General features: G+C 38.6%; 1 protein-coding gene across 3 annotated transcripts in view; it reads right to left on the bottom strand.

Moving 5' to 3' along the window:
- LOC129250040 (phosphatidylinositol transfer protein alpha isoform) overlaps positions 1-25,063 on the bottom strand; it is an 85,229-nt gene that overhangs the window by 12,078 nt on the left and 48,088 nt on the right. Inside the window, exons 1-6 of one of the 3 annotated variants that reach the window (XM_054889696.1) lie at positions 17,474-17,524; positions 10,755-10,866; positions 10,526-10,677; positions 6,820-6,897; positions 4,377-4,486; positions 1,283-1,462 (exon numbers count right to left, since the gene is read on the bottom strand). In XM_054889696.1, the coding sequence (XP_054745671.1) occupies positions 1,283-1,462; positions 4,377-4,486; positions 6,820-6,897; positions 10,526-10,677; positions 10,755-10,866; positions 17,474-17,524 (683 nt within the window). Of the gene's footprint in view, positions 1-1,282; positions 1,463-4,376; positions 4,487-6,819; positions 6,898-7,812; positions 7,894-10,525; positions 10,678-10,754; positions 10,867-17,473; positions 17,525-25,063 lie in introns of those variants that run through there. The other 2 variants (XM_054889690.1, XM_054889692.1) reach the window with 2 other exon arrangements.

The raw sequence follows: 25,063 nt of genomic DNA on the forward strand, positions 1-25,063 counted from the left end.
AACCTTAGGTTTAATTCCCCAGGTCTTACCTAAAGCTCTCTTACCGGCATTAAAAGCTAGATTCGCTTTCCTAACTCTTTCTAAGATGTGTGACTTCCAAGTCAATTTCCTATCTATGGTTAGTCCCAAGTACTTGGTTTCTTCCGAAATCCTAAGAGCTTCCTCCTTGAGCATAATTGGACGTAGCTGAGGAATTCTATGATTCCTAGTGAACAATATGAGTTGTGTCTTGCCGGAGTTGACTCCTAGGACCACTCTTTTTGCCCATCTAGAGATAATATCTAGATACAAATTTACCAGAGACAGCAATAACAACATCTTCGGCGTTAGCTATCAACAGAAGTTTATTTACAACTGCGTTGCATGAAAACGGTGAGAGGCCTCCACCTTGGTACCTCACTCATCAATCTCCTGAGTACCGATTCTCCTAAATTCGCCTCAATGATTCTGCTATTTAGCATTTTGCCAATGAAGCCTACCAAGCCCAGTTCTACCCCAAGATCAGTGAGTGCTGCACTGATAAAAAATAAATATCATGAATGGTTCTACACAAAAATAATAAAGATTGCCCATTGAATTTTCGTGGTTTTATTTCAATTTAAAATCCGATCCCTCTAAATTGATCACCTTTTAGTGGCAGCACTTAAATATAAGTATATAGTTTAAACTCATATCTGAGCATTAAGATTAGCACAAATATTCATAAAAAAGGGGTTGAATGTGCTCAATAGGCCTTCTTCAGCTTTATAACAAAAATTCTACTAATTCACTTTCTCAAGTGTTCACTTTCTCATATCACATTAGAACTACATAACGCTCGCGAATTTTATCTTCAATTCATTTAATGATTTTCTGGGCAATGCTGTGCCGCTGTGTCGTTTCTTTTATATTTTTAAAAGTGTAAGCGGGTTTCGCTTCAGTCATATCTCGCGTTTACTAGAAAAGGGTCAAATTTCAAAAACAAAACACATATCGAGAAAATTGGCAACAGTGTCTTCATTTTACTATACCTCCCTAAATAAAAATAAAGGCGCATTTATTGTAATGAGTTACAGTTAATATATAATTAAATATTATATTTTACACGGCGAACGGGTAAAAGCATAGCTGGTAGTCAGTTTTTTTCACTTATCTTAAAAAAACGCGGCTTATAACGCTCTTGTAGCTAACGATGATCATGAATATTGTATTTTTTATTGTAGTTTAATTTTACTTGTCATTTGGCATTTATAGTTTTGCATTCTACTCATATTTCAATATTGTATATTGATTTCCTACTTACCGATGGAAGTTTGTGAATAATCGTCGCTCCGACTTTTGTATAAAGTTTTCTATTCTTGTCTGCAATCCAAACCACTTAAACTCGCATGTCACCAATTTGTAGCACGTCATCACTGGATCGACATTTTTCTTCCAGTTTGGGCCCACCAGCGGGCCGCGACCGGTTTTCTCTGACTTGAATCTGTGCAAAAATTTAATTTTATTGTTTAAAAAATATTTTCTTCCTTGGGGGATACATTTTACAAAATGAACAGGAGAATTTAAAATATAATAAATTTTGTTTTTAGTTATTGGTTTTGAGCACAGAAAAAATGGTATTTTTCTCTACGGCGGATATTTACATTTCTAACCATGAAAATAGCTCTGAACAATGCGGCATCCACTTACAGAATGGATATACAATTCCACCTCTAAATCCAGATCCATAGATCTTCCGAACCATACTATTGCTCTTATACAACTTTGACGGCCCGAGCTTCTCTGATTTATGGTGTGTGTCGTAATATTTTACTACAATGGAAAGACCCCATAATTTCTTCCAAAAATTTTTCGTGTCAGAAATCTAAGAAAAACTTGCCCAGAAACGACTGCTCCTCTCGAGATCATGTCAAAAGTGGAAAGAAAATTTGCCTTTAAGGTTTAGTAACCCATATTCCTCGACATAGAAGTTTTTAATAATCGATATACTTAACCCGTCAAGTCTCTACTCGAAGCAGTACTGAAATAGGTCCAGAGTAGATTTACAAGGTGCCTCGTTTCAAATAACGATTTTCTTACAGATCCTGATCTCATGTTCATGCTAAAAGAGCTTGCCGCAGTGGTTGAGCATCCCCTCGCCCTTGCTCTGAAACCTTAACAAAGATACGCTGCATACTTCTTTTGTCTTCCAAACTGTTGACCATCGCCGATATGTTACAGAACTAGATACCTGGTCCATGTAAAGTAGACTGAGCGTCAACACCTTTTAGATTGAAACCAAAAATGTTGAGAAAATCTGAAATGCTTCATTTAATTCGCGCTTTGCAATGCGAGTGCTTTTTAAACTCTGTAAAGCAACTCATCGTAATTTCTAATATGCTCTAATGACGCTGCATTACGCTCGCAAATCGCTTATAAGAAAAAATCCCCCACCTCTTAAGTATTTGATACAAATGTCCAATAACTATAAGATCCATTCCTTCTACGGATTCGCACATTTCGGGATCAGTGTTCATTCTAGAAAAAATCTATATTTTGTGTAACGGGCATTAGGGCCAACAAATCTCTATGACAGACTCTCCAAGCCGAATATGGGATAGGGCGAACTTGAATGAAATTTTCTGCTTAAATTAAGGTAACTAAAAGTTAAGATACGAATCCTAAAAATTGTATTGATTAGATTACCGTACCATATTTCACTTTCAAAATCTCAGGGAAAAATGAAAAGTTCATTAAAAGTTACCGAATATTCTGGTTGATGTAATTATCGAAAGCGTTGTTACGCTTTTACGGAAAAAGGGAGAGGCATTACGTTGCTGAGTATGGTGAATAAGATCATAGCTTATATAATCAATAAACGACTATCCAACGCCCTGCTGTGTGACATGAGGGAAGAACAAGCCGGGTTTCGGCCACGACGCTAATGAGACGACCAATTGACAACTTAAGACTGATCGTAGAGCAGTCTGTTGACTGTCGTATACCACAGTGCATCGATTTTGAAAAGGCGATGATGCGGTCTGGAGAGTCCTCTTCAGTAAAGGAGCTTCTGCCATTTACAGAGTGAGATTTGAGCACATACTGACCGGTGGCATTCAAGTGCAGACAGGAATAAGGCAGGGATGCGTGCTATCCCCGCTCCCATTCAACCTAGTACTGGACCTAGTAATGCGTCAAGCATCAGTGGTTTACAGAGCCATATCCTGAAATCTGGGTGGCTACCTTGAAAATCTTGACGACGCAAACGACATATGTATGCCGTCCCACAAACACTCACATATACAGTCAAAGATCACAGCGGTAAGCGAATGTGCAGCTAAAGTTGACTTGAAAACATTGACATGACAAAGATGTTGAATCCGCATTGCAAATTCGCAAATCTTTCAGATAAACGGCACTAAACTCGAAGTAGTAGATGAGTTGTGCTATCTTTGAAACGGCTCATCAGTCGACATTCGTAGTCGAATATTGAAGGGTCGAGCTGTGTTTGGTGTTTTGGACAAAGTGTGGAGAACATTACATACATCCAGGCGGACGAAATTGAGGATCATGGAATCTAATGTAAAGTCTGTTGCTCTATATGGTTGCGAGACATGGAACAGAACAATGCGTGATATAAAAACACTCCAGGTATTTATCAATCGCAGTCTTCGCAAAATTGTGCGCGTTTACCGGCCTAATACCATCACTAACACCGACCTCTGGGCATTAACGACGCAGATACGACGGCGAAAGTGGAAATGGATCGGTCACAAACTGGGGAAACCACATGAAGATATCACAAAAGCAGCTCTGGCACCCGCAAGACAGTCGGAGATGTGGTAGGCTATCTAACACGTGGAAGCGACTAGCAGAGACAGGAAGCAGAGACGATATAAGCAGGTCACACTCAGCGACAAATCATATTCTCAGCTTTAAATAAATATAATTTTAACTCGTTTATTGAGGCCATTTGTACCACCTATAAACTAAGGGAAATATATATAATTATCAAGCAGAACTGGGCTCACTTCGTAGATTGCGTAAAACTCTATAGTTGGCCCCCTATATCTTTCTTGAAGATTTTCAGCACTCCTTTATAGTCTTGCTAAGAGTCATTTCCTTTAACTCGTTTGAAGGGCTCTCTGTTGTTTCCATTTGGAGTGGAAATATTGAGGTTATGAATGTGATGATGAACGTGATCTTCTTTTACGCTGCGAGAAGATTTTTTGGGTATGAAGGTTTAATAATATAAGCCTGCATTATGTGGACTTATTATAACAATGATGAATATTTTATTTGAAGATATTGGCATTTTTCTTCATGCTTGCAAAACTTTCTAAAAATTGCTATCTAAAATTTCCAAAGCCTATATTAAACTTTTATATATTTGTATAATTGTATTTTCATATACTCACTTTGTTGGATCCTCCGTGGGTTTGTAATCGGCAGGCAAGGTTGGATCATTCGCAATGTCGATATGTACAACATCGCGAGTTTTAAGTTTTTCTGGGGGCAGTTCATGCACCTAAATGTGGGCAGCATAAAAAATTTAATTAATTTATCAATTTTAAAAAATATATCCGTTTATACTAAAACCAAAAGAAAAAATTAAGCGGAGGAGCGTCCTTTGTCTCTCTTTTCCAAATCAATTACATATAAAAAATTAAGCCCCAAGATAGATAAAAAATAATAATATTCACTTTGATTCGAAAATATTTTTAGTGAGCAATACAAATACCCAACACATGCATTATTATTATATTAAAAAGCAATCAAATAACTAAAAACCTCATGTGTATGAAATCCTCATGCGTATGAATGTATGTGTGTTAGTACAGTACTGGTCAAAATATTTGCAATGAAATGAAGTAAAGATAAGAATTTACAAACAATTTTTTATTTCTCGGATATCAAAGGATATCCTTTGTTCTTCCCAGAGACCATAGGAAATAAAAATAGAAAAAGTGGGAAATGATTAGTCTATTTTAATAGATTGTGGGGCGATGAGCACGAACTCGTACATAAAAATTAATTTCAGAGGAACGTGGCTCAATGTCGAAATAATGTCTTACAGCAGATATCAGAATATGTAGTGTGCAAAAATCAAACGGTGAGAAGCTGTTAAGGTTAGGTTGAAGGTTAAAGTTAGGTTGAAGGTTAAGGTTAGGTTGAAAGTTAAGGTTATTTTGAAGGTTAAAATTAGGTTGAAGGTTAAGGTTAGGTTGAAGGTTAAGGTTAATTTGAAGGTTAAGGTTGGGTGAAAGGTTAAAGTTATGTTGAAGGTAAGGTTAGGTTGAAGGTTAGGGTCAGGTTGAAGGTTAAGGTTAGGTTGAAGGTTAAAGTTAGGTTGAATGTTAAGGTTATGTTGAAGGTTAAGGTTAGGTTGAAGGTTAAGGTTATTTTGAAGGTTAAAATTAGGTTGAAGGTTAAGGTTAGGTTGAAGGTTAAGGTTAATTTCAAGGTTAAGGTTGGGTGAAAGGTTAAAGTTATGTTGAAGGTAAGGTTAGGTTGAAGGTTAGGGTCAGGTTGAACGTTAAGGTTAGGTTGAAGATTAAAGTTAGGTTGAATGTTAAGGTTATGTTGAAAATTAAAGCCAGGTTGAAGGTTAAAGTTAGGCTTAAAGGTTAAAGTTAGATTGCAGTTTAAGGGTAGGTTGAAGTGGATGCCGCTGCGAATAGCGGCACACTAAGGACAACATTTTTTTTTAATACTGTTCCCCATAATCAACATAGCTCAATAGCATATCATTTCACTCACTACAGCAGCTAAATGTAAATTTACATGTTCTTGTAAAGCATGCGAGCAGACGATAACATTGACTTCATTTTATTTTATTATTATTATTTTTTTTTTTTTGGTAATTTGAATTTTTGATGACACCGTAATGTGAGCCACACCAAACCGTGACTTTTTCTTTATGTAATGGGGTCTGGATAGTGCCGAGAGGAAACGTAACTGCTTTCAGAATTGCACACATACAGGCGCGAGATATAATAAACACAACTCGGCTAAACAATTTGAATAAATTAATAGACGCCTTCGATTCGTCACTTCTCTGCTCGCTACCTTCTGACTTTACGAAAAAGTGTGCATGTGAAAGCAACTGCGAAGTTATAAAATAAAATTTGCCGCTAGCGAGTACGGTTATACCTCATAAAACTGGTACAATATTTTCAACGCTGCCAACTCTCTTTGAAGGGAGTTTCATTAGAGCGCGTTTATACAGTGATTCTTTTGCTGCTTCAACATTGCGAATTCTCTTCTTTTTTGTGTTGCCACCTTGCAATTGTTTAGCTTTTGTCAACAACGACTTTGAGAAGAACAAGAACACAAAGGATGTTGATAAGAAAAGAGCCACACCAGTAACGAGTGGAAGCAACAAATGTTTCTCTGTAAGAACGCGACTTTAGTAATTAAGTACATTAAGTGCTTCCAACCAAATGTAATTATTGGCAAATACTTTCCAGTGCTACCAACGCACGTTTATTTAGACCAGTTGCTTCATCTATTCGCCACTTGCTAACGCTTAGCGAATCGAAGAGGCCTAATATCTATGAATAAGCCAGTTCAGTTGCAAATATTTTCACCGATACTGTATATCTACTCTCACATTTTTTGTTAGTGTAACATATAAAAGCAATCATGCACAAAATTAAATTTGTAAAAGTTTTAAACAAAAACTATAAATGAACTTTTGTCCAAGATTATTTTTTTTAGGTGCCTAAAGGAGGAGAATAATCTAGCTAATTGCATACAACGACAACACAACAGATAATGCGTATACACGGATATTGGGATAAACGTGGGTGTATGGTCTTGTGTGTGTGCGCATATGTAGACAAAACAAATACCACTCACATTATTCTGATCTCCAATGTCACCGACATGAAGCGATTCAATGCAAATTACAAAATTCTCTTTCATATAGCCGGGATTCTGCATGTATTTATAATATATTTATTTGTTGTATATATGCGTATGCATATTTAATTGTTGTTGTTAAATTTATTTGCCATTGCCATAGCCGTTGCCGTTGTTATTGCAAGTGTCGATTGCATAGCAAATTTTATTGTTAGAAAAACAAAAATAAACCAAATTTATTTACATACACGCATACAAGTGCGCACAGTCAATATTCAATATTCGATTTTCGATATTCAACATGCATTCATTCGCAAAGCATTTATGTGTTCCGTTCATTCGTATTGCATCATTTTTTTATTTAAAATTCATTGTTGTTATTATTGTAATTGTTGATTGGCAATTTGATGATTGTAGATTGACAATATGATAGCACCAGCACACAACAGCAGCGGTGTGTATGTGTGTAGCAGAGAGTGCTCGGGTTTTCAGTGCACAGCATCCCAGTGCCGAGGACCCCGGTGCGTGGGGAGTCGTCGACCAACCAGCGTGGCAATTGTGCATTTGCATTGTGAGCATTTTGTTGTTGTTATTGGTTTTAAAATAGATACATTTTTTGTTGTTAGTGGCGCAATTTATAGACGTATTTTTTAATATATTATATTTTTATATATTCAATAATATTTAAATCCAACACCATCAGCAGTAGAATTGTGATGCAGTTATTCATTTATTTTATTTTTGTTTTTGTTAGGTTTGTAATGCAAGAGAGAGAATGAGCGACATTTATTAATTCACCAACACCATCACCAATCATGTGACCAATCAATCAGACATGTAACGCCAGTGTTCGTTAGCGTCATGAGACATTTAGCACAATTATACGAATATATTAAATAGACAAAAACGATGCCGAATGAGAGTTGCAGGAAAAGAGAGAGAAAAAAGAAAAAAACGCATTAGTTAATTTATGTTTGATGATAAACTTACATTTGGTATTTCGCCCCTATCGTTTGGCACGTGCACCGAATCTATGACAATTCTAAAACCATCTTTCATAAATTTCGGATTCTGAAGTAGATTTTGCGAAGTGATTAGTTTATGGCATAAATAGTATTAAAAGTATACGAAATAGAAATATAACTTAAAAAATATGCACATACAAAGCTTTTTAATGGAGCCGTTAAGCCCTGGCAGCTAATATTTTTTTTGCATTTCGATACAACGTAGGCATTTTGACATATCTAATAAATAATAACAACATATTTAAAAAAAAAAACCAAAAAAACACATCACACCAGCTTCATCGGCAAATAACCCTCAAGACATATAAATAAAAATATCTAAACTGAGAAAATCGGATTGCTCAATATGGTGAAGATCTCAGAGGTATGGCCAATATCAGCTCGTTAGCCGGCTCTCAGCGAATTTGAAAGAATCAGCTGATAGGCTGACGAAACACGGGATGTGTTTACAAAACAAACTGGGATTGTGTTGGTGATATACGGAAAAAATCAACCAATGACACTTGGTTGCCATCTGAGCAACGACTGATTGGACGAGTTTGCGAATACGTATGAAACGGGCGGGTAAAAATCGGCTACCGAGGGCCTTGAGACGTGGCAGCCGTAGTTGCTTGCTAAATTTTGCTTTTCATCATAGCTAATGGCCAAACCTGGTAAATCTCGGTTGCTCAAATACTCGGAACTATTCGCAACATTCCAAAAGTTAAAGTTAAAAGACTAGTTTTCAGTGTTAGTGCTACTGTGGTAAATTATGTAAGACTGAAGGCTCAAACTTAGTTTGGCTGATTAAGAAGTTATTTTGCAGTGCAAATTTGCCCCAAGCCTATAGTGACGTGCGTTCATACGAAAATGGACGACAGGTAGATGGCGCTAACCACAAACAGGTACAATCCGCCAAACAGTCGATTCATCCGCCAACAGCCTCATTGTTGAGAATGTCGAGATATCGATGTTGAAGGTTGTTCAGCAGTACTTTGGGCTACATCCGCCATATTTTCAACAGAACGTTCAGCTTTTGGTCCGCCAGTCCTTTTTCTATACTCGACAAAACCAGTTTATTGAAATTTTTGCACCAACATTTGAATTGTCGACTCATTCGGACGATTATTTCTACGAAAAAAATTACGAATTTTGCGACATGTAATAATAAGATTCAATAATTTTAACGCGTTGTTCTATCGTGTAAAATTCTACATCTGTTTATTTGACAAATGTCACGCTGTCTTGCTACTGTTACAATATTACTAAGCCGTGCCTCGGTCTAAGCCTAACTAAGTGTCGGTAATGTGAAAAAGTGCCCCATTACCAAGGCAGTACCGGAATGGCTCATACATAGTTTACTAGTTCACGGTTTTTCAGCGATCTAATTCTGAAACTCCAACTTTGTTAACCTTTGCTCACAAAACCGAGTTTAAAGCTTTTCATGCCATTTCTCATAAGAACTATTTTTTTTTTGTTTTCTCTTATAACCGCATCGATGATTGTGCCTTCTTCAAACCAAGTTTGTGGACCTTGTGAGTTTTTGCTTGCATCATATAAATTTATAAAATCACGCACTAATCGTGGCCGAGGAGGAATGGGCGTTAAATTGTAAACTTAGCTTTCCTGCGTGTGTGCCGATCGTTCAATTACCGGTAAATATAGCTACGAGTTCGGAAATTCAATGGCGAGGAGTTCCCAGCACTTTGCGTTCTCCATCTATTGTACTGGAGCCAAAGGGTTTTCGGAATAACACATAAAGAAATGGAGCTCCATCTGTTCTGCGCATTCCTGAGAAATAAGTTGTGAATTCCCCAAAGGGGTTTCGGAAAAACGCATAAAGTAATGGAGCTCCTCCTGTTCTGCGCATTCCTGAGAAATAAGTTATGCAATTCCACTTTTAAAAACAGTGAGAGGGATGCCGATTTAGAAAAAACCCTTACTCTGATTCCCGATTCTATCATGGAGTCGTCAGTGAAGACAGAGGTACCAGCTTCGGTGCAGATTTTCTCCTCGTTCCAATCCTGCCTACTGAAAAGATTGCTCTGGCACAACCCTCAAACTCCAGTTTGCGGATAGAGAGATATGTCCGAAGTTTAGAGAAATACGGTGTTAACTGCCTAAAAATGCTACAAGTCCTTTGAGAGTATTACTCCAAGATACCTAACTTCCGATGAAAGTGGTTGCTTAATATGGCAAGTTTAAAGTGTGGATTTATAAAAGTAAAACAGAATGATTTTTAGCATACAAATAGTTGAGGAAATTTGCTGAAAAGAACTGCTACATGCAACTTATTCACCACACATAGCGCCATAGGATTACCATTCGTTCCTGTAGATGGGATATGCACTTGCAGAGCAGCTCATGTTTTCTTCCAAAAATGTGATAAAAAAGTGGATTTAAGGCCAGTTTGGCTCACAAGACGAACAATTTCTTTTTTCGAAGCAGCCATAAATAAATTCTCTTTTAGATGGGAAAAATATCTATTATTTACTTTAAAAAATCCGGGTTCTTGGTAACCTAAGCCGCAGTAATTTTTTTATGCCATTCAATGTTAGCTGTTGGGTGCGCTAACCTCAAATATTCTTCTTAAATATTCTAAATACGACTGAAATCTCCTTTAATACTAAAACTTCTAGCCGTTGCAGTGCCAGCACATCAGTAAGAATGCCTGCAATGTAATTGTAGTACATACATACCGTTATAACCGTTCTGCAATACGGGTAAGCATTCCATGCCTCTTCATGTATTTCTAAGGAACCCTTTGGTGCCAACAGTCTTATAAATGCTGGAACTTTTGATGCCAAGTGATAGATTTTATATGTATACTGGCCGGCATTGTATTTACCACCTGCAAAATGGGATTTATATGTATTAGCAAATATTCCATATGGTAAGGTGTTTTCGACGTATGAAACGTATACTCACCCAGCAGGGGATAATTATCGAATGGTTCGTTTTTTAGCACTTCAATGCCTTCACCTCCACCAGTCTCATTCTTCGATGCCTCAGCAACTGAATAAAGTTGGGCAACTTGATACTGGAAGGACAAGAAATAGAAAGAAAATAAGCAAGTAAACAAAGAAAGGGGAACCGCGTAGCGAAAACTTTGCCATACTCGTAAAACTACGGTAAAAAAATGCACCCCAAAACAAAACATGAAAGAAATTATAAAAGTAAGAAATGTAATTAAAATTTAAAAAAGTTGTATGTTATAAAATGTAAAAAAATAAAGAAAAAAATTACTAAAACGTAAGCCAATAATACAGGTCGGGTGTCGGATGGCAGAAAAACACTCGGAGGTCTGTCATTGCCTGCCTAGGGGCGACTGCTATTAGAAAATACTTTTTCTATTATTTCACTGTTTCACGCACTCCCTTATTATAGTCACGCACGTCGGATGCCCAGTAAAGGTTTATCGAATTCTATCTCTATATGATGTCCTTTATTCATCCAGATATTTTGCCGAACTTAGTATTCTGTTGATGTTGTCCCCCATAAATCTGAAACGCATACTCCGAAGTGTCTAGGCGACGCCAAACAGGAAGTGTTAATCCCTGGTGTGAAGGTTTAATAGAGCATTATTTACTAACACCATAAGATGATAGCAGGGTATGGTCTTTTATAGATGTTGCGCAGGCTCCGATGACACGGTTTTAAGCAATTTTAATCATATGAAAATAACTGTTGAGGTTGACTGGTGCGACTAGAAAGAGGCCTGGGGAATAATTTATCATATCAATCGCATGCGCCTACATAACCTCAAAATTGGTTAAATTATCGATTGTGCAATGCTATAACCTGACCAAGTTTTAGTGCACTGGGTATAAAATAGGCCGCATAATAAGCAATGAAGAAACCAAAGAAGCGTGCAATATCACATTTTAAATAAATTTCTTTTAAACAGTTCCGGTTGCGTAATCGCCACCACTTTTGCTGAATAAATAGTGATCTACAAGGCCTTTCAAGTTATATTTCTTCTTTAAATTCAAATCAAACACACAAGTATCAAGTAACGGGTGATTTTTAGATATTATCTTTTTAAACAGTTGGTTTAAACAGCTGACGCACGTTTCGTGTTTTGTTTCACTGTCAAACATCTTTAGTTTGGTCTACAATTTAACCATGAATCGTCTTACAAACGAACAACGCTTGCAAATCATTGAATTTTATTATAAAAATGCGTGTTCTGTTAAGAAAGTTTATCGCGCGCTTCTTCCATTTTATGGTCAGTTTAATCGACCCACTGAAGCAGCTATTCGAGCTATTGAGACTAATTTTAGAACCAAATTTACATTACACTGTGGAACAAATTCAGGTTAGCAAAAATTAGGTCCATTCTTAGAGTGGCGGGTGAAAATAGAGGCGAAATTAGAAGACCCGTATCGCGCCGTTTTTTTATGTTAGTTCGAATTTTTTTTTAATCGGCCTTCGAAGTTCGAAATCGGAGAAAAATTGTTTATATGGTTTTTTGGTACTGGTTAGCCCATTTAGCGTTTGGAATTTAATTTAATTCGGTTATAAATAAAATACGCATTAATAGTTTTTATTGTGTTTTTTTTTTTCTTTGAACATAATTAACCTTATCCTTAAACATGGAACACAATTTCATTAAAATGACTTCGACAGTAGCCCATTCTGTCAACCAATTTTGCAGTACATTTTCACAAGTTTAGGCATTTATCTGGGCAACGGCAACTTAAATGTTATGTTTCAGCTCTTGAAACGTCGCTGGATGGTTGGCTTAATATTTATAAGGATAAATTCATTAAAGGCAGCCCACAAAAAGTAGTAAAATAGTAAAAGGCACAGCTTCTAGGCGGCCAATTGACAACACCATTTAGGGCTGATTATTCGATGTTCGAAAATGTTGGAGTGTTTTTAATATTTCTCAGCTTTTTTCTATGGAAAAGCAACTCTTCGCCATTCTTCGCATATCGCGAGCGTTATTTTAGCTCTCAAAACCGGTGGTGCAAATTCTAAATGCTAGATGAGATACCCTGTAGTAGATGCGTTACAATTTAGAAATAGACCCCAACTCTCACGATTACTGATTTCGATTTGTTGCTGACATTTTTGATGACGTTTAGGAATAATTGGGGCTTTACCTCTGCATCTTCACGATAGATCTTATTTTTCAAATCTGCAATTGCTTCTGATCACATAAACTCAAATTATGAATTTTTTTTTTTTTACTTAAATTCTGTGGTCATAAGCAATAATCGCCTAAGTCGACTAGCATATTCAACTAATAAAACTGTATATTTACGCGAAGTTCCTATCACTCTAACTATTTTTTTAGTGTAAATATTAATAAAAACATATTAGCCTAACTCGCAACGAAGCGCTATTGCATTTACTATATGAGTCTAAGTATACTTAAGAAGATGGTCAATTACAATAATGTTATATTTAAATGGCCTATAATAACTTAAGTTGTTTTTGCACCTAAATTTTTTTTAAGTTTGTCATACACAAGAGAGCTGACATAAGAGCCAAAGTGAAGGTGAGTGTTTATTACAAGTTGAAAATATATATAAGCATGCACTATCTCTTCAAAAGTTGTTAATGCATTTTTGTTGTGAGTTTTTAAGAGAGCTATATCTTCATACGCGACAAATGCGAATGACATATGCTCTTATTCTTTTTGCAAAGTGCAGTTAGATTGGTATGCCTAAAGCGCCATTTTAAAATCATTTGAGTTAAGCAATTTCCTATGATTAATGCAGAGGTTATAAGAGGTCAGAAAAAAAAGTTTCGGTAAAATTGAATATTTTCTGAACTAAAAAAATATAATAAAGCAATTAATAAAAATATTTAAAATTAATGAAATGGAAAACGAAGTATTTCGTTTTTAGAGGGCAGTGGGGCTGATTTATTAACAAATGTTTCTAATACTCCACTATGCAGTGAGAATGAGGCAGATAAATCAAATTTACAGGAAAATCTCCGTTTTGACAGTGATGACTCAGTCCTAGATTCCGACTATGAGGACTCAACTTCTACTAATAATGGAAAAGCATTTTTAATAAATATTAGTCGTTGGGTACGTACAATCAGAGAATTTTGTTCATTGGTTCCTTAATTGAAATCACCGACAAAAAAACTCAATATATGCAAAAACACCCTGAAAGGCCACGTGAGCAAAAATTTCAGGCTGCTTATTATGTTGAGTTTGAAGGCCAAAGAGTGCAGGTATACCAAAAATGCTTCCTACAGTGTTTTGATGAGAGTGCCAGTTTCGTCAAAACTGTTTTGAAGAAGAAATTACACTATCCTAACAGTGACCTTGTTGATAAGCGTGGATCAGGTGGAGGAAAAAATATACTTACGGATGATAAAGTTCAACTTGTAAAGGACTACATAAACAGCTTTCCAAAATACGAAAGTCACTATACCAGGAGAGATACAAGTTGCCAATACTTACATGCAGTATTATCCCTGGCCCAAATGTATACTTTGTTTTGCGATAAATACAAAGCCAACGTAGTTAGTGTTTCCTCATACAGTGGTATTTTTAAAAGTAAGTTACATCTTTAAGGCCTTTTTACACGATATGGTTTCTACATATGACTTGTCATTCTTTCTACACTCACGTATTGTCGTATGACTTCCAATGCTTTAAGTAGTTCAATTTATTTGCTTTTTTCTTACAATAAATAAATAACTCCAAAAAATGTTGCCAACAAATTAAGGAATAGGTTAATGTAGTTATGTGTCAAGCGAAAATAGAATCGTTTCTATTTTGTATCTGCATTTTTCTAAATAGACATACATATACATATGACAAAACATATAGTGTAAGAAGCCTTTTACGCTTCTTATAATTATTTAATAAAAAAATGTTTTACAGCCTGTACTACGTGCGAAAAATTTAAAGCTAAAATTGCTATTGCTAAACAGGAATCCGATGATATTCTACTACGTGATTTAGAAAAGGAACTCTTAGCCCATCAGAGTAAAGCAGATTTTGCATATGAGTCAAAAAGAAATGACAAAACTTGCTCTTCCGATGATCCCAAAGTTAAAGTGTATACTTTTGATTTGGAGCAGTGCTTGCCTACACCATACTTAAGAAACTCAATAAGTTTCTACAAAAGGCAGCTTTGGACCTATAATTTAACCGTACAACTGGCACCCCACATTGCTTTATGTGGCATGAGGCACTTTCTGCCCGTGGCGGCAATCAAATCGCATCATGCTTATTCAAACATATAAACAATCTTCCACAAGTTAATCATGCAATCTTTTACAGTGATTCCTGTATGGGACAAAATAAGAATTAATTCGTGTGTGCAATGTTCACATTGGCTCTTGAAATTAACCCCACTTTAGAAATTAATGATCACAAATTTTTAGAACCTTGGCACACGCACATGGAATGCGATGGGGATCACGCTGTGATAGACACAAATACATCATCCACGTGACTGGTACAATTTTATAAGAAGTGTACGTTGCAGAAATCCGTTCAACGTAATTGAAATGAACTTACAAGATTTTTTTTGATTTCCAGCTTTTCTTAAAAACAAAGCTAATGTGGAGAACCAATAATCTAGATGGGGGAAAATTCGTTTGGAAAGATATTAGATGGCTAAGATTTACAAAGAGGAATTTTGCAAAAATTCTTTATAAAACCACTTTAGACGAATATGCTCCTTTTAAAACATTGAACTTGTTACAACGTGGTGTAAATTCAATAGCAATAAGCGACATATCAATGCTAACACAAGACATTAAGATCAGCTCAAAAAAGAAAAAGGATCTCCTTGATTTACTACCATTTGTAAATCCATGCTTTCATCCTTTTTATAAAAGTTTGTTAACAGATAACTCAACTGATGTACATCCAGATTTAGTAGAAGGTGAATCAGAAACCGAATAACTTCGACTGATATACATATTATACTTATACTTTCAAATAAATAAATATTACATATAAATATTACAAAAATAAGTTTTCGGAAAATGTCATTTAGTTTAAAATAATGAATTTGTAAAATTCCTTTTTTTAAATAAACTCGTATTAGTGAAATGGACTAACTCTTTATCTTGATAAATTTATATATGCAATAGTTCCTTAACTCAATATGTGCCACACAAACAGCAACCAATTCTTTTACAATAAAAGCCTTAGTCAACATAGTCATTCTTATATCATATGTTATGTTTGCAATAAACACTTTTATTTCTTTTTATTAAATATCTCCTAAACAAAGGCAAGTTTCATTATAATTGTTTAACTGAGCATTGTGCTTGAAATGATCAATAATTATGTATTTACAGTTTTTTAAAGCTTCTTTCTACATTTCTCAGAAACGCTTCTGAATATAAAAAGCTATTTATCTCGGAAGTAAAGTTAACGACTTAGGCGATTATTGCTTATGATCACAGAATTTTTCGATTAACTGTTTAATTTCGGGCTACGTTGGACGATCCATTCATATTCCCCCACAAGGGAGGAGTGGGCGGAGTGCAAGATTTGGAGACAGGGTATGGCAAATATGTTTACGGATGGCTCGAAGTTGAACGAAAGAGTTGGTGTGAAAGTATTCTGCGAGAAGCTCAAATTTCCGTTTCCTTACCACACTGTAATGCATTTCAAGCGGAGATAGCCAATTAAGGAAACAGTGGATTGGTTGCTTAGTTCTGACATACATAACTATCTACTCTGACAGCCAAACGACAATTAGGGCCTTGGGCTCATTGTTTGTGCGTTCGAAATAAGTCAGGGAATACCTGACTTCTCTCTTGATTCCATCCAAACACTTCGATGGTAAGTTGACTTAGGTTCCCGGTCAAAGCGAACTCCAGGGAAACTGCTGGGCTGATGAGCTGGCTAGAAAGGGGCCCAAGAGAAATTCATCAATAGCTTGCAGCGGTTAATACGAACGTAATTAGCCACTGTTGGTCGTCATCCTCTAATTCAAAACCCCGCTTCTTCCTTTTTCTACTTGTTTGGTTTTTTTTCTTTGTTTCAAAAGTGACGTCATCGAGCTGTGACAGCTGTCAAAATTAAATACTAAAAACGAAACTCCAACTTGAAAGACCCTTTACTACTTTGCTTTTTAATTTGTTTTTGTTGTTTTTTAATACGAACGTAATTAGCCACTGTTGGTCGTCATCCTCTAATTCAAAACCCCGCTTCTTCCTTTTTCTACTTGTTTGGTTTTTTTTCTTTGTTTCAAAAGTGACGTCATCGAGCTGTGACAGCTGTCAAAATTAAATACTAAAAACGAAACTCCAACTTGAAAGACCCTTTACTACTTTGCTTTTTAATTTGTTTTTGTTGTTTTTTTAATTATTTACCGAGTATAAGAATAATTATGCAGCGCAATGGCAGTGACAGCAAGGCAAATATAGCCAGAAGGCAAATAAAGAGAGAAAATGTAAGAATAGCAAAGAAAATTAAAATGCATAAATAAATAAAACAGCGGGCGTTAGGCGCTGGGTGTTTGGTCTGGCAGACCAGCTGCTAGAATTGCTCATCGCTTGCGCCACAGGCTGCACTGAATTGCACATATGCAGATGTGTGGGTGCGCTGTTGGCAAGCGCGAGTGGGAGAGTGTGCGATCCAGTGATGTTATCAACTATGTTTTTCTGCTACTGTTTTTTCCTGTAATTGTTCGTTTTTGTTGCATACTAACCTCTTCCACAGTCAATGGCAAGGTAACGCGACTGAAATGAAACAGAAGCATAAAAGAAGACGAAAAAATTAGTAAGGAATTTAAATGTAAATATGTACAAATATGTCAAAATGAACGTATGTATGCCCCCTTATGCAGATGTGTGCATGCGTATGTGCATATGTATTCGCGCAAGAGTTTAAGAAAAACTGCTTTGAAAACAAAAGCTAATTTGCATGGATTCGTTACAGGTAATTGCGTACGTAATTGATACATTTCAACGCCCGATATTTGTTGTTAATTGGTTTGGATTTTTTTTTTTTTTGCACTCTCGTCTTACAAAGCTGTTATTGTGCTCGTTAGCGCTATATAAGTTTTGCAGAACCCTTTATCACAACTTATAAACGGTGTAAATTATGTGCAACGCCTACATGTATGCTATGAAAAGTTATCATTAGGCTCCTCAAGGCAGCGCGACATCATACATTTCAAAATAACTATGAAAGTTTACGTTTCATTTATGCGGCAACTCAGATGGCACACAGCGTTTGGAAGAGATGAAACAGTCGGAGAAGGAGGCCAACGAAAGTAAAAAAGTGTCAAGGATCAACCCTTTCGCATATGTGTGTGGGTATATATGCATGTACATATGTATGTCATCAGTATGAGTCTGATGCGGCTAAGACCTTGAAACTTTCACGCCGCCCACCGCAAGGTCTGGCGACTGGCAAGGACACCGAGCAAAGGAAAAGGAGCGGTTAGGTTGTGCTGATAGAAGGCGAGGCAGACAAAACAGGCGAGAACATGTGAAAGCAGATAAGTACATATTTTATTATTTGCAACAAAAATTATTTATTGCTTTGGGCGCATAGTGTTGTTGCTGTGGTCGTTGGCGTCATTGGGGCTGCTTCAGCTAGAAGGAACAACAACAACAAGAGCAACTGATATATTGCCAATAGAGTCAACCGTCGTATGGTCGCCATTCATGTTCTTTGAAAGTTTCATTGCTACCTTCGCAGTTTTTACTTCCCAAGTTGGGTGCTTTGCCGAGCTCCTCTTTAAATTTGTCGTGTGCGCCTTGTTGTTGTCCAACAAGTGTATGGATCTACATTTTATGGTGCCTCCAAACGGCAGATGGAAGAGCTTTTTCGCAACAGAAATACACTCAGAGGCTTACCATTACCAGCCACGGGACGATCCCCATTAAAAACAACTCTTTTTCTAATATTTGATATTTCATACTTGCTGTGGGTTTGGAGCCCGAAGCAACCGTATGACAGCACCTCTCAAAGATGGGCAATACCAAATTGGCCAAGTTCAATTGCAGCAAGAATACAGTCCATGTGAATGAGACACACTTAAATTCACGCCCGAAAAGATTTCGCAAGGAAATGTGTGGTTTTTCTTTCCCAACTCCTCGCTATTATATTTGTATGGTCCAGTATACAGCCCTCCATCTCCCAAAGCGGTTCCGTGCCCATGCCATGTGGCATGATGAGGGGATTTGATGTTGATTGAGTTCATTCTTCTAGATAAGAAAAGGTCTGTAGATTTCCTCAACCTCTCAAGACAGAACATCTCGAAAGTGTGGCTTGTGTCACCGGCCATTAGCTGTTAGGTAGGCACTCTTCTAGGCTAGGAGTATTTTCTCATGAATACTGCAGAGGTTGTAGATACGAGGAAGAAGAATAAACAGTAACACATTTCCTCTGTAATTGTTCAGTCTTAGTTAGAAGTGGAGCAAGGCTGTTAGGAAAATACTCTTTTGAATCTCTTAGGGAACTATCCGGTGTTGGGATGAAACCTATCCTACGCTTCATAAGAGCGTCTCAATGGTTCCATGTTAAATAAATACTGAGACTCCCGTGTTACACACTGGTACCACAACGGACCTACATGATCTAAGTCAGTTGGATACTCTAAGCTGATTGTCACAGAAACCAAAACTAACCTAAATTCTCTTCCCCTAAGGTTTCTATGTGTAGAATAGTTCCGTCTATGATTCAACCATATTTTGTACCACAGGAATTTGGCCAAGTCTTGAAAATTTCGGTAAGAAACTGAATATTCTCTTTGCACTTACGTCTACCTGGCTCTCTTGTGCTGTGTGGGGAAGGCAACTCTCTTTCCCTATTCACACCTAAGAGTGCTCTCTACTTGAGAATTGAATGGCACAATCGCAAAGACGATAGATTACAAGATTTGGCCATTCGATGCGCAATTGTGGAAGTAACTTCAGACGTCATGTGGTCGGGGATACGGTAGCAGAATTCTGCTCGCTGGTCGCGCTCGGTGGTTGCCTTGACTTTTTCGCATATCAGCAATGCAATCTTAGTTTTTTCGTAAACAAACCGATGTCATAACCCCGGCTACGCAAGCAAATCAGCTGATTCCTTCAAAATCGTTTAGAACCGGTTAACGAACTGATCCTCAGAACTGATCCTTATCGCTATCAATGATTTTGCGGTAAGAATGCGTCTCAACCTGCAACCTTACACTTGTTGAATATTATATGAATGCAGTACAAGATCTTTGCGTGAAGTTTCCCACGTAGTGAGTGGGCAGAGACCGAGTTTTAAGACCACCGTCGAATTGTAAAATTTTGACCCCCGAGTACAGCCACTTCCTCTATTGCGATGGCTTCTTCAGTATAAAAAGTAAGAGCCTATTTTGGATAAATATACCACACAGCGCATAATATGCGAGTTCTAAATACAACAGGGTAAGGTGGAGGATGGTTCCCTGTGTAGAAGTCCACGCAAGTGGGGAAAGTTACTGATCGCCATTCACTTGGGAGTGGCCAGGACGATTCTTCTACATATGGTTCAAGCAGCTCACAACGTCCGGGATTAGCCCACGTATCCTCTGGTTAGCTTTCGAACACCCGTTTGGGAGTGAGCTAACGTGAGAAGGCGAAGCATCCCAGCATAGCTGGTTGTGCGCTGGGTTTGGGACCCGCCACTTAAAAATCCCCCCCAATGAAAACAGCAACAAAGCCTCGGATGAGAACTTCCAACACTGATGACGACCCCTGCAAACGAAATAAGGAATACGATTTGAGGGCATGCACCTGGAATGTCCGGTCCCTTAATGGGGAAGGTGCCTCTGCCCGGCTGGTTGATGTCCTCGTAAGAGCAAAGGCTGGCATCACTGCCATCCAAGAGATGCGATGGACGGGGCAAGGCAAGAAAACCATAGGACCTTGCGACGTCTACTACAGCTGCCATGTAAAGGAGCGCAAATTCGGTGTCGGATTTGTTGTGGGAGAGAGACTTCGTCGCCAAGTACTGTCGTTCACTCCGGTGGACGAGCGTCTCGCAATAATCCGCATCAAAGCACGTTTTTTTAACATATCGCTAATTTGCGCCCACGCCCCGACGGAAGAGAACGACGATGCGACCAAAGATTCCTTCTATGAGCGCTTGGAGCGTTCGTATGAGCACTGCCCCCGCCACGACATAAAAATCGTGATTGGCGACTTCAACGCCAGGGTGGGCAAGGAAGGAATTTTTGGTCCCACAGTCGGAAAATTCAGCCTGCACAACGAAACATCCGGTAACGGACAGAGGCTGATCGACTTCGCCGGGGCTCGAAACATGGTAGTCTGCAGCACCAGATTCCAGCATAAAAAAATCCACCAAGCTACCTGGCTGTCCCCAGATCGAAAAACGCGAAACCAGATCGATCATGTTGTGATAGATGGAAGACACACTTCTAGTGTATTAGATGTACGCACGATCCGAGGACCCAACATCGACTCGGATCATTACCTTCTTGCAGCCAAGCTGCGCACCCGCCTCTGTGCAGCAAAAAACGTACATCTACCTACGCAAAGAATGTTCGACATCGAAAAACTGCAATCACAACAGACAGCCAGAAGATTCGCCACTCGACTCTCACTCCTGCTCTCAGAGAGCACTTCCCAACAAACCGGCATGCACGAGCAATGGAGCAACATTTCTCGTTCCCTACGTACCGCCGCCGAAGAAGAAATCGGATTCCGGCGAGCCCGAAAGAACAATTGGTACGACGAGGAATGTCATGCTGTCGCAGAAAGAAAGGATGCCGCCTATAGAGCTACGCTGCGATCGGGCGCAACGCGAGCCATGTGGGATCGCTACAGAGAGCTGAAAAAGGAAGAGAGACGTATTATCCGACAGAAGAAACGAGAGGCCGAAATACGTGAGTGCGAGGAGCTTGAGATGCTGGCCAACAGGAACAACGCCCGAAAATTCTACCAGAAAGTTCGGCGGCTTACAGAAGGTTTTAAGACCGGGGCGTTTTCCTGTAAGAACAAAGACGGCGATCTGGTGACTGACGTACAGAGCAATCTTAAATTATGGAGGGAACACTTCTCGAACCTGTTAAACAGTGACAGCTGCGCATGTCGTAGAGAATGTGAAGATCCCGATACCCCAATCGATGACGACGGAATTGTAGTTCCGTTACCCGACCATGACGAGGTGAGAATAGCAATATCACGGCTAAAGAACAACAAAGCCGCGGGCGCCGACGGACTGCCGGCTGAGCTATTCAAACATGGCGGCGAGGAGCTGGTAAGGTGCATGCATCAGCTCCTATGCAAAATATGGTCGGATGAAAGCATGCCTGTCGATTGGAATTTAAGTGTGCTCTGCCCAATCCATAAGAAGGGCGACCCTGCAATTTGTGCCAATTACCGCGGGATTAGTCTTCTAAATATCGCCTATAAGGTTCTAGCGAGCGTATTGTGTGAAAGGCTGAAGCCCACCGTCAACCAACTGATTGGACCTTATCAGTGTGGCTTCAGACCTGGAAAGTCTACCATCGACCAAATATTCTCAATACGCCAAATCTTGGAAAAGACCCATGAAAGGAGAATCGACACACACCACCTTTTCGTCGACTTCAAAGCTGCATTCGACAGTACGGAAAGGAGTTACCTGTATGCCGCGATGTCTGAATTTGGTATCCCCGCAAAACTAATACGGCTATGTAAGATGACGTTGCTCAACACCAGTAGCGCCGTCAGAATTGGGAAGGACCTCTCCGAGCCGTTTGATACCAAACGAGGTTTCAGACAGGGTGACTCGCTGTCGTGTGACTTCTTTAACCTGATGTTGGAGAGCATCGTACGAGCCGCAGAACTTAATCGCTCAGGCACAATATTTTATAAGAGCGTACAATTGTTGGCGTATGCCGATGATATCGATATCATCGGCCTTAACAACCGCGCTGTTAGTTCTGCCTTCTCCAAACTGGATAAAGAGGCAAAGCGATAACAATGTCAGCCTTGAAATCCAACGTAGAATCTCTCTTGCCAACAAGTGCTACTTTGGACTAAGTAGGCAATTGAGCAGTAAAGTCCTCTCACGACGAACAAAACTAACACTCTACAAGACTCTCATCATGCCCGTCCTGACGTATGGCGCAGAAGCTTGGACGATGTCAACATCCGATGAAGCGACGCTTGGAGTGTTCGAGAGAAAGATTCTGCGTAAGATTTTTGGACCTTTGCACGTTGGCAACGGCGAATATCGCAGACGATGGAACGATGAGCTGTATGAGCTTTACGACGACATAGACATAGCGCAGCGAATAAAGATCCAGCGGCTACGTTGGCTGGGTCATGTCGTCCGAATGGATACAAACGCTCCGGCTTTGAAAGTATTCGATGCGGTACCAGCTGGTGGTAGCAGAGGAAGAGGAAGGCCTCCTCTGCGTTGGAAAGATCAGGTGGAGAAGGACTTGGCTTCACTTGGTGTGTCCAATTGGCGCCGGTTAGCACGAGAAAGAAACGACTGGCGCGCTTTGTTAAACTCGGCCAAAATCGCATAAGCGGTTATCGCGCCAATTAAGAAGAAGAAGAAGAAGGTGCAATAGACTTCTGGGCTCGAATTCGGTCCTCGCCGCGTTTAATTTTTTTACCCCGTATTCCCAAATAAAGCACTGGCTAACGAGGCCATATGGAGAAGTGGAATTTTACCTGACCCAGTTCTTGAGTGAACATGGCTTCGTAGCATATTTCCACAGTTCAACCACGACGACAATCCTTTTTGCGATTACTGCGTCGAAAACGGTATAGAAGATGTGAACCACGTATTCGCGCTTCCGGCCTGCAAAAGATAAACTCCATAGAGCCTTTAAAGAACCTCCTTCACCGGAAACATTAGTGCAGCATATGATGCGCCAATTATGTATATATATAAGTAGATAATAAAAGTTGCGGAACCTAAAACAGCAATTAGAGAATTTTTCGCATTTTACGATATACTCAAATCTCCAAACTGATTGATTGCCCAATATGCATTGATGCTATTTTTACCTTTTACTGCTAGAACTGTTTTTGCCGACAAAACTGCGTGATGGAAACAAATTATAGTAATTGAAATATTTCTTATCAACTTTTTGTCACTTTTAATATCACACCTATCGATATTCGTACGCATGTGCTCTCAGACATGTGAGCAAGCCAAAATATCTCTACAGTAAAAAGCAAAACTACTCAGTAGATATTCTTGTTCGTGAACTGGTATTTGGCGGAAGAAGTCACACTAGTTCGATAGAATTCTACTAGAACTGTACCAGTTGCAAAATGCCTAATTAAGGCATTCCTCTAAACGAACTGTACATTGCGATTCATTTAAGCGTAATCGCGGACACCAATAGAAGGTGGTCTCTGACCACTAAGTTACTGTACGACCAACTCACTTAGACTTGACAAGTCCGTTGTCACACCACTGTGCGACACGGTAACCTCATTTATTTTTTATTGAGTCGGTAGCCGTACCAAATATCTTGGCGATAATTTCTTTGAATACCTGGAAAATTTGCAAAATGTGTCACTGGAGGGATTAGTTACCTTCTTAAAAAGATCTAAGTGGTTTAAGCAACTTAGGGTATGGACATCAATTGCAGGGCCTTAGGGCCACTGAGTGTCTTCTCTTAGTCCACTCCTGGATGGGCAGACGATCTCATGAATTGCAACGAAAAAAAAAAATAAATAAATTTCGTTTACTCATTAGGCGTTACTTTTACGTTCATTCATCAAGTTTTTAGTTACTTTTACAACTAGTCCGAAAGTAGTGATTTTCGGCACAAATAGGACTAATCTAGTATTTTATATTCTTATGCTAGGCTTTTATAAACTAATTCATTATCTGGTATTAGACTGACTAGCTCCTGAAATGGTATGTTGCAGATGCTGGCAATTGACATCTGCGATGTTAAAAATACCCGCTGCTGGCGTTAAAAAAGATAGGAGACTACTCGCAACTACTTCAGCAGGGATGTATTGCAGCAGAAAGGAAAACAGTAATAAAAAAGTTAAATTAATTACAAAAACAAAATCAAGTACGAAGTTTGCACCACTACACAACAATCAGGTGTTGGTAAAGCGGAAAGTAATTGAAGTTGGCTTGAATGAGGTGACTGGTAATGGAGCGCAGAAGAGTGGCTGGTAAAAGTTGTAATATATTTTCAAACATTCGATGTTACTTAGCACTAGCAAATTGTTATAAAAAAGAGGCAAAACAAAAACATAAGAAAAAGTTTTTAATAATTTTCAATTTATCTCTCCTTTCCTCCTCAAGGGGAGACAGGTATTTTATGCATCTCACAGTTCACAGCAGT

The sequence above is a fragment of the Anastrepha obliqua genome, chromosome 1 (genome assembly GCF_027943255.1).
Source record: "Anastrepha obliqua isolate idAnaObli1 chromosome 1, idAnaObli1_1.0, whole genome shotgun sequence".
Classification (NCBI taxonomy): domain Eukaryota; kingdom Metazoa; phylum Arthropoda; class Insecta; order Diptera; family Tephritidae; genus Anastrepha; species Anastrepha obliqua.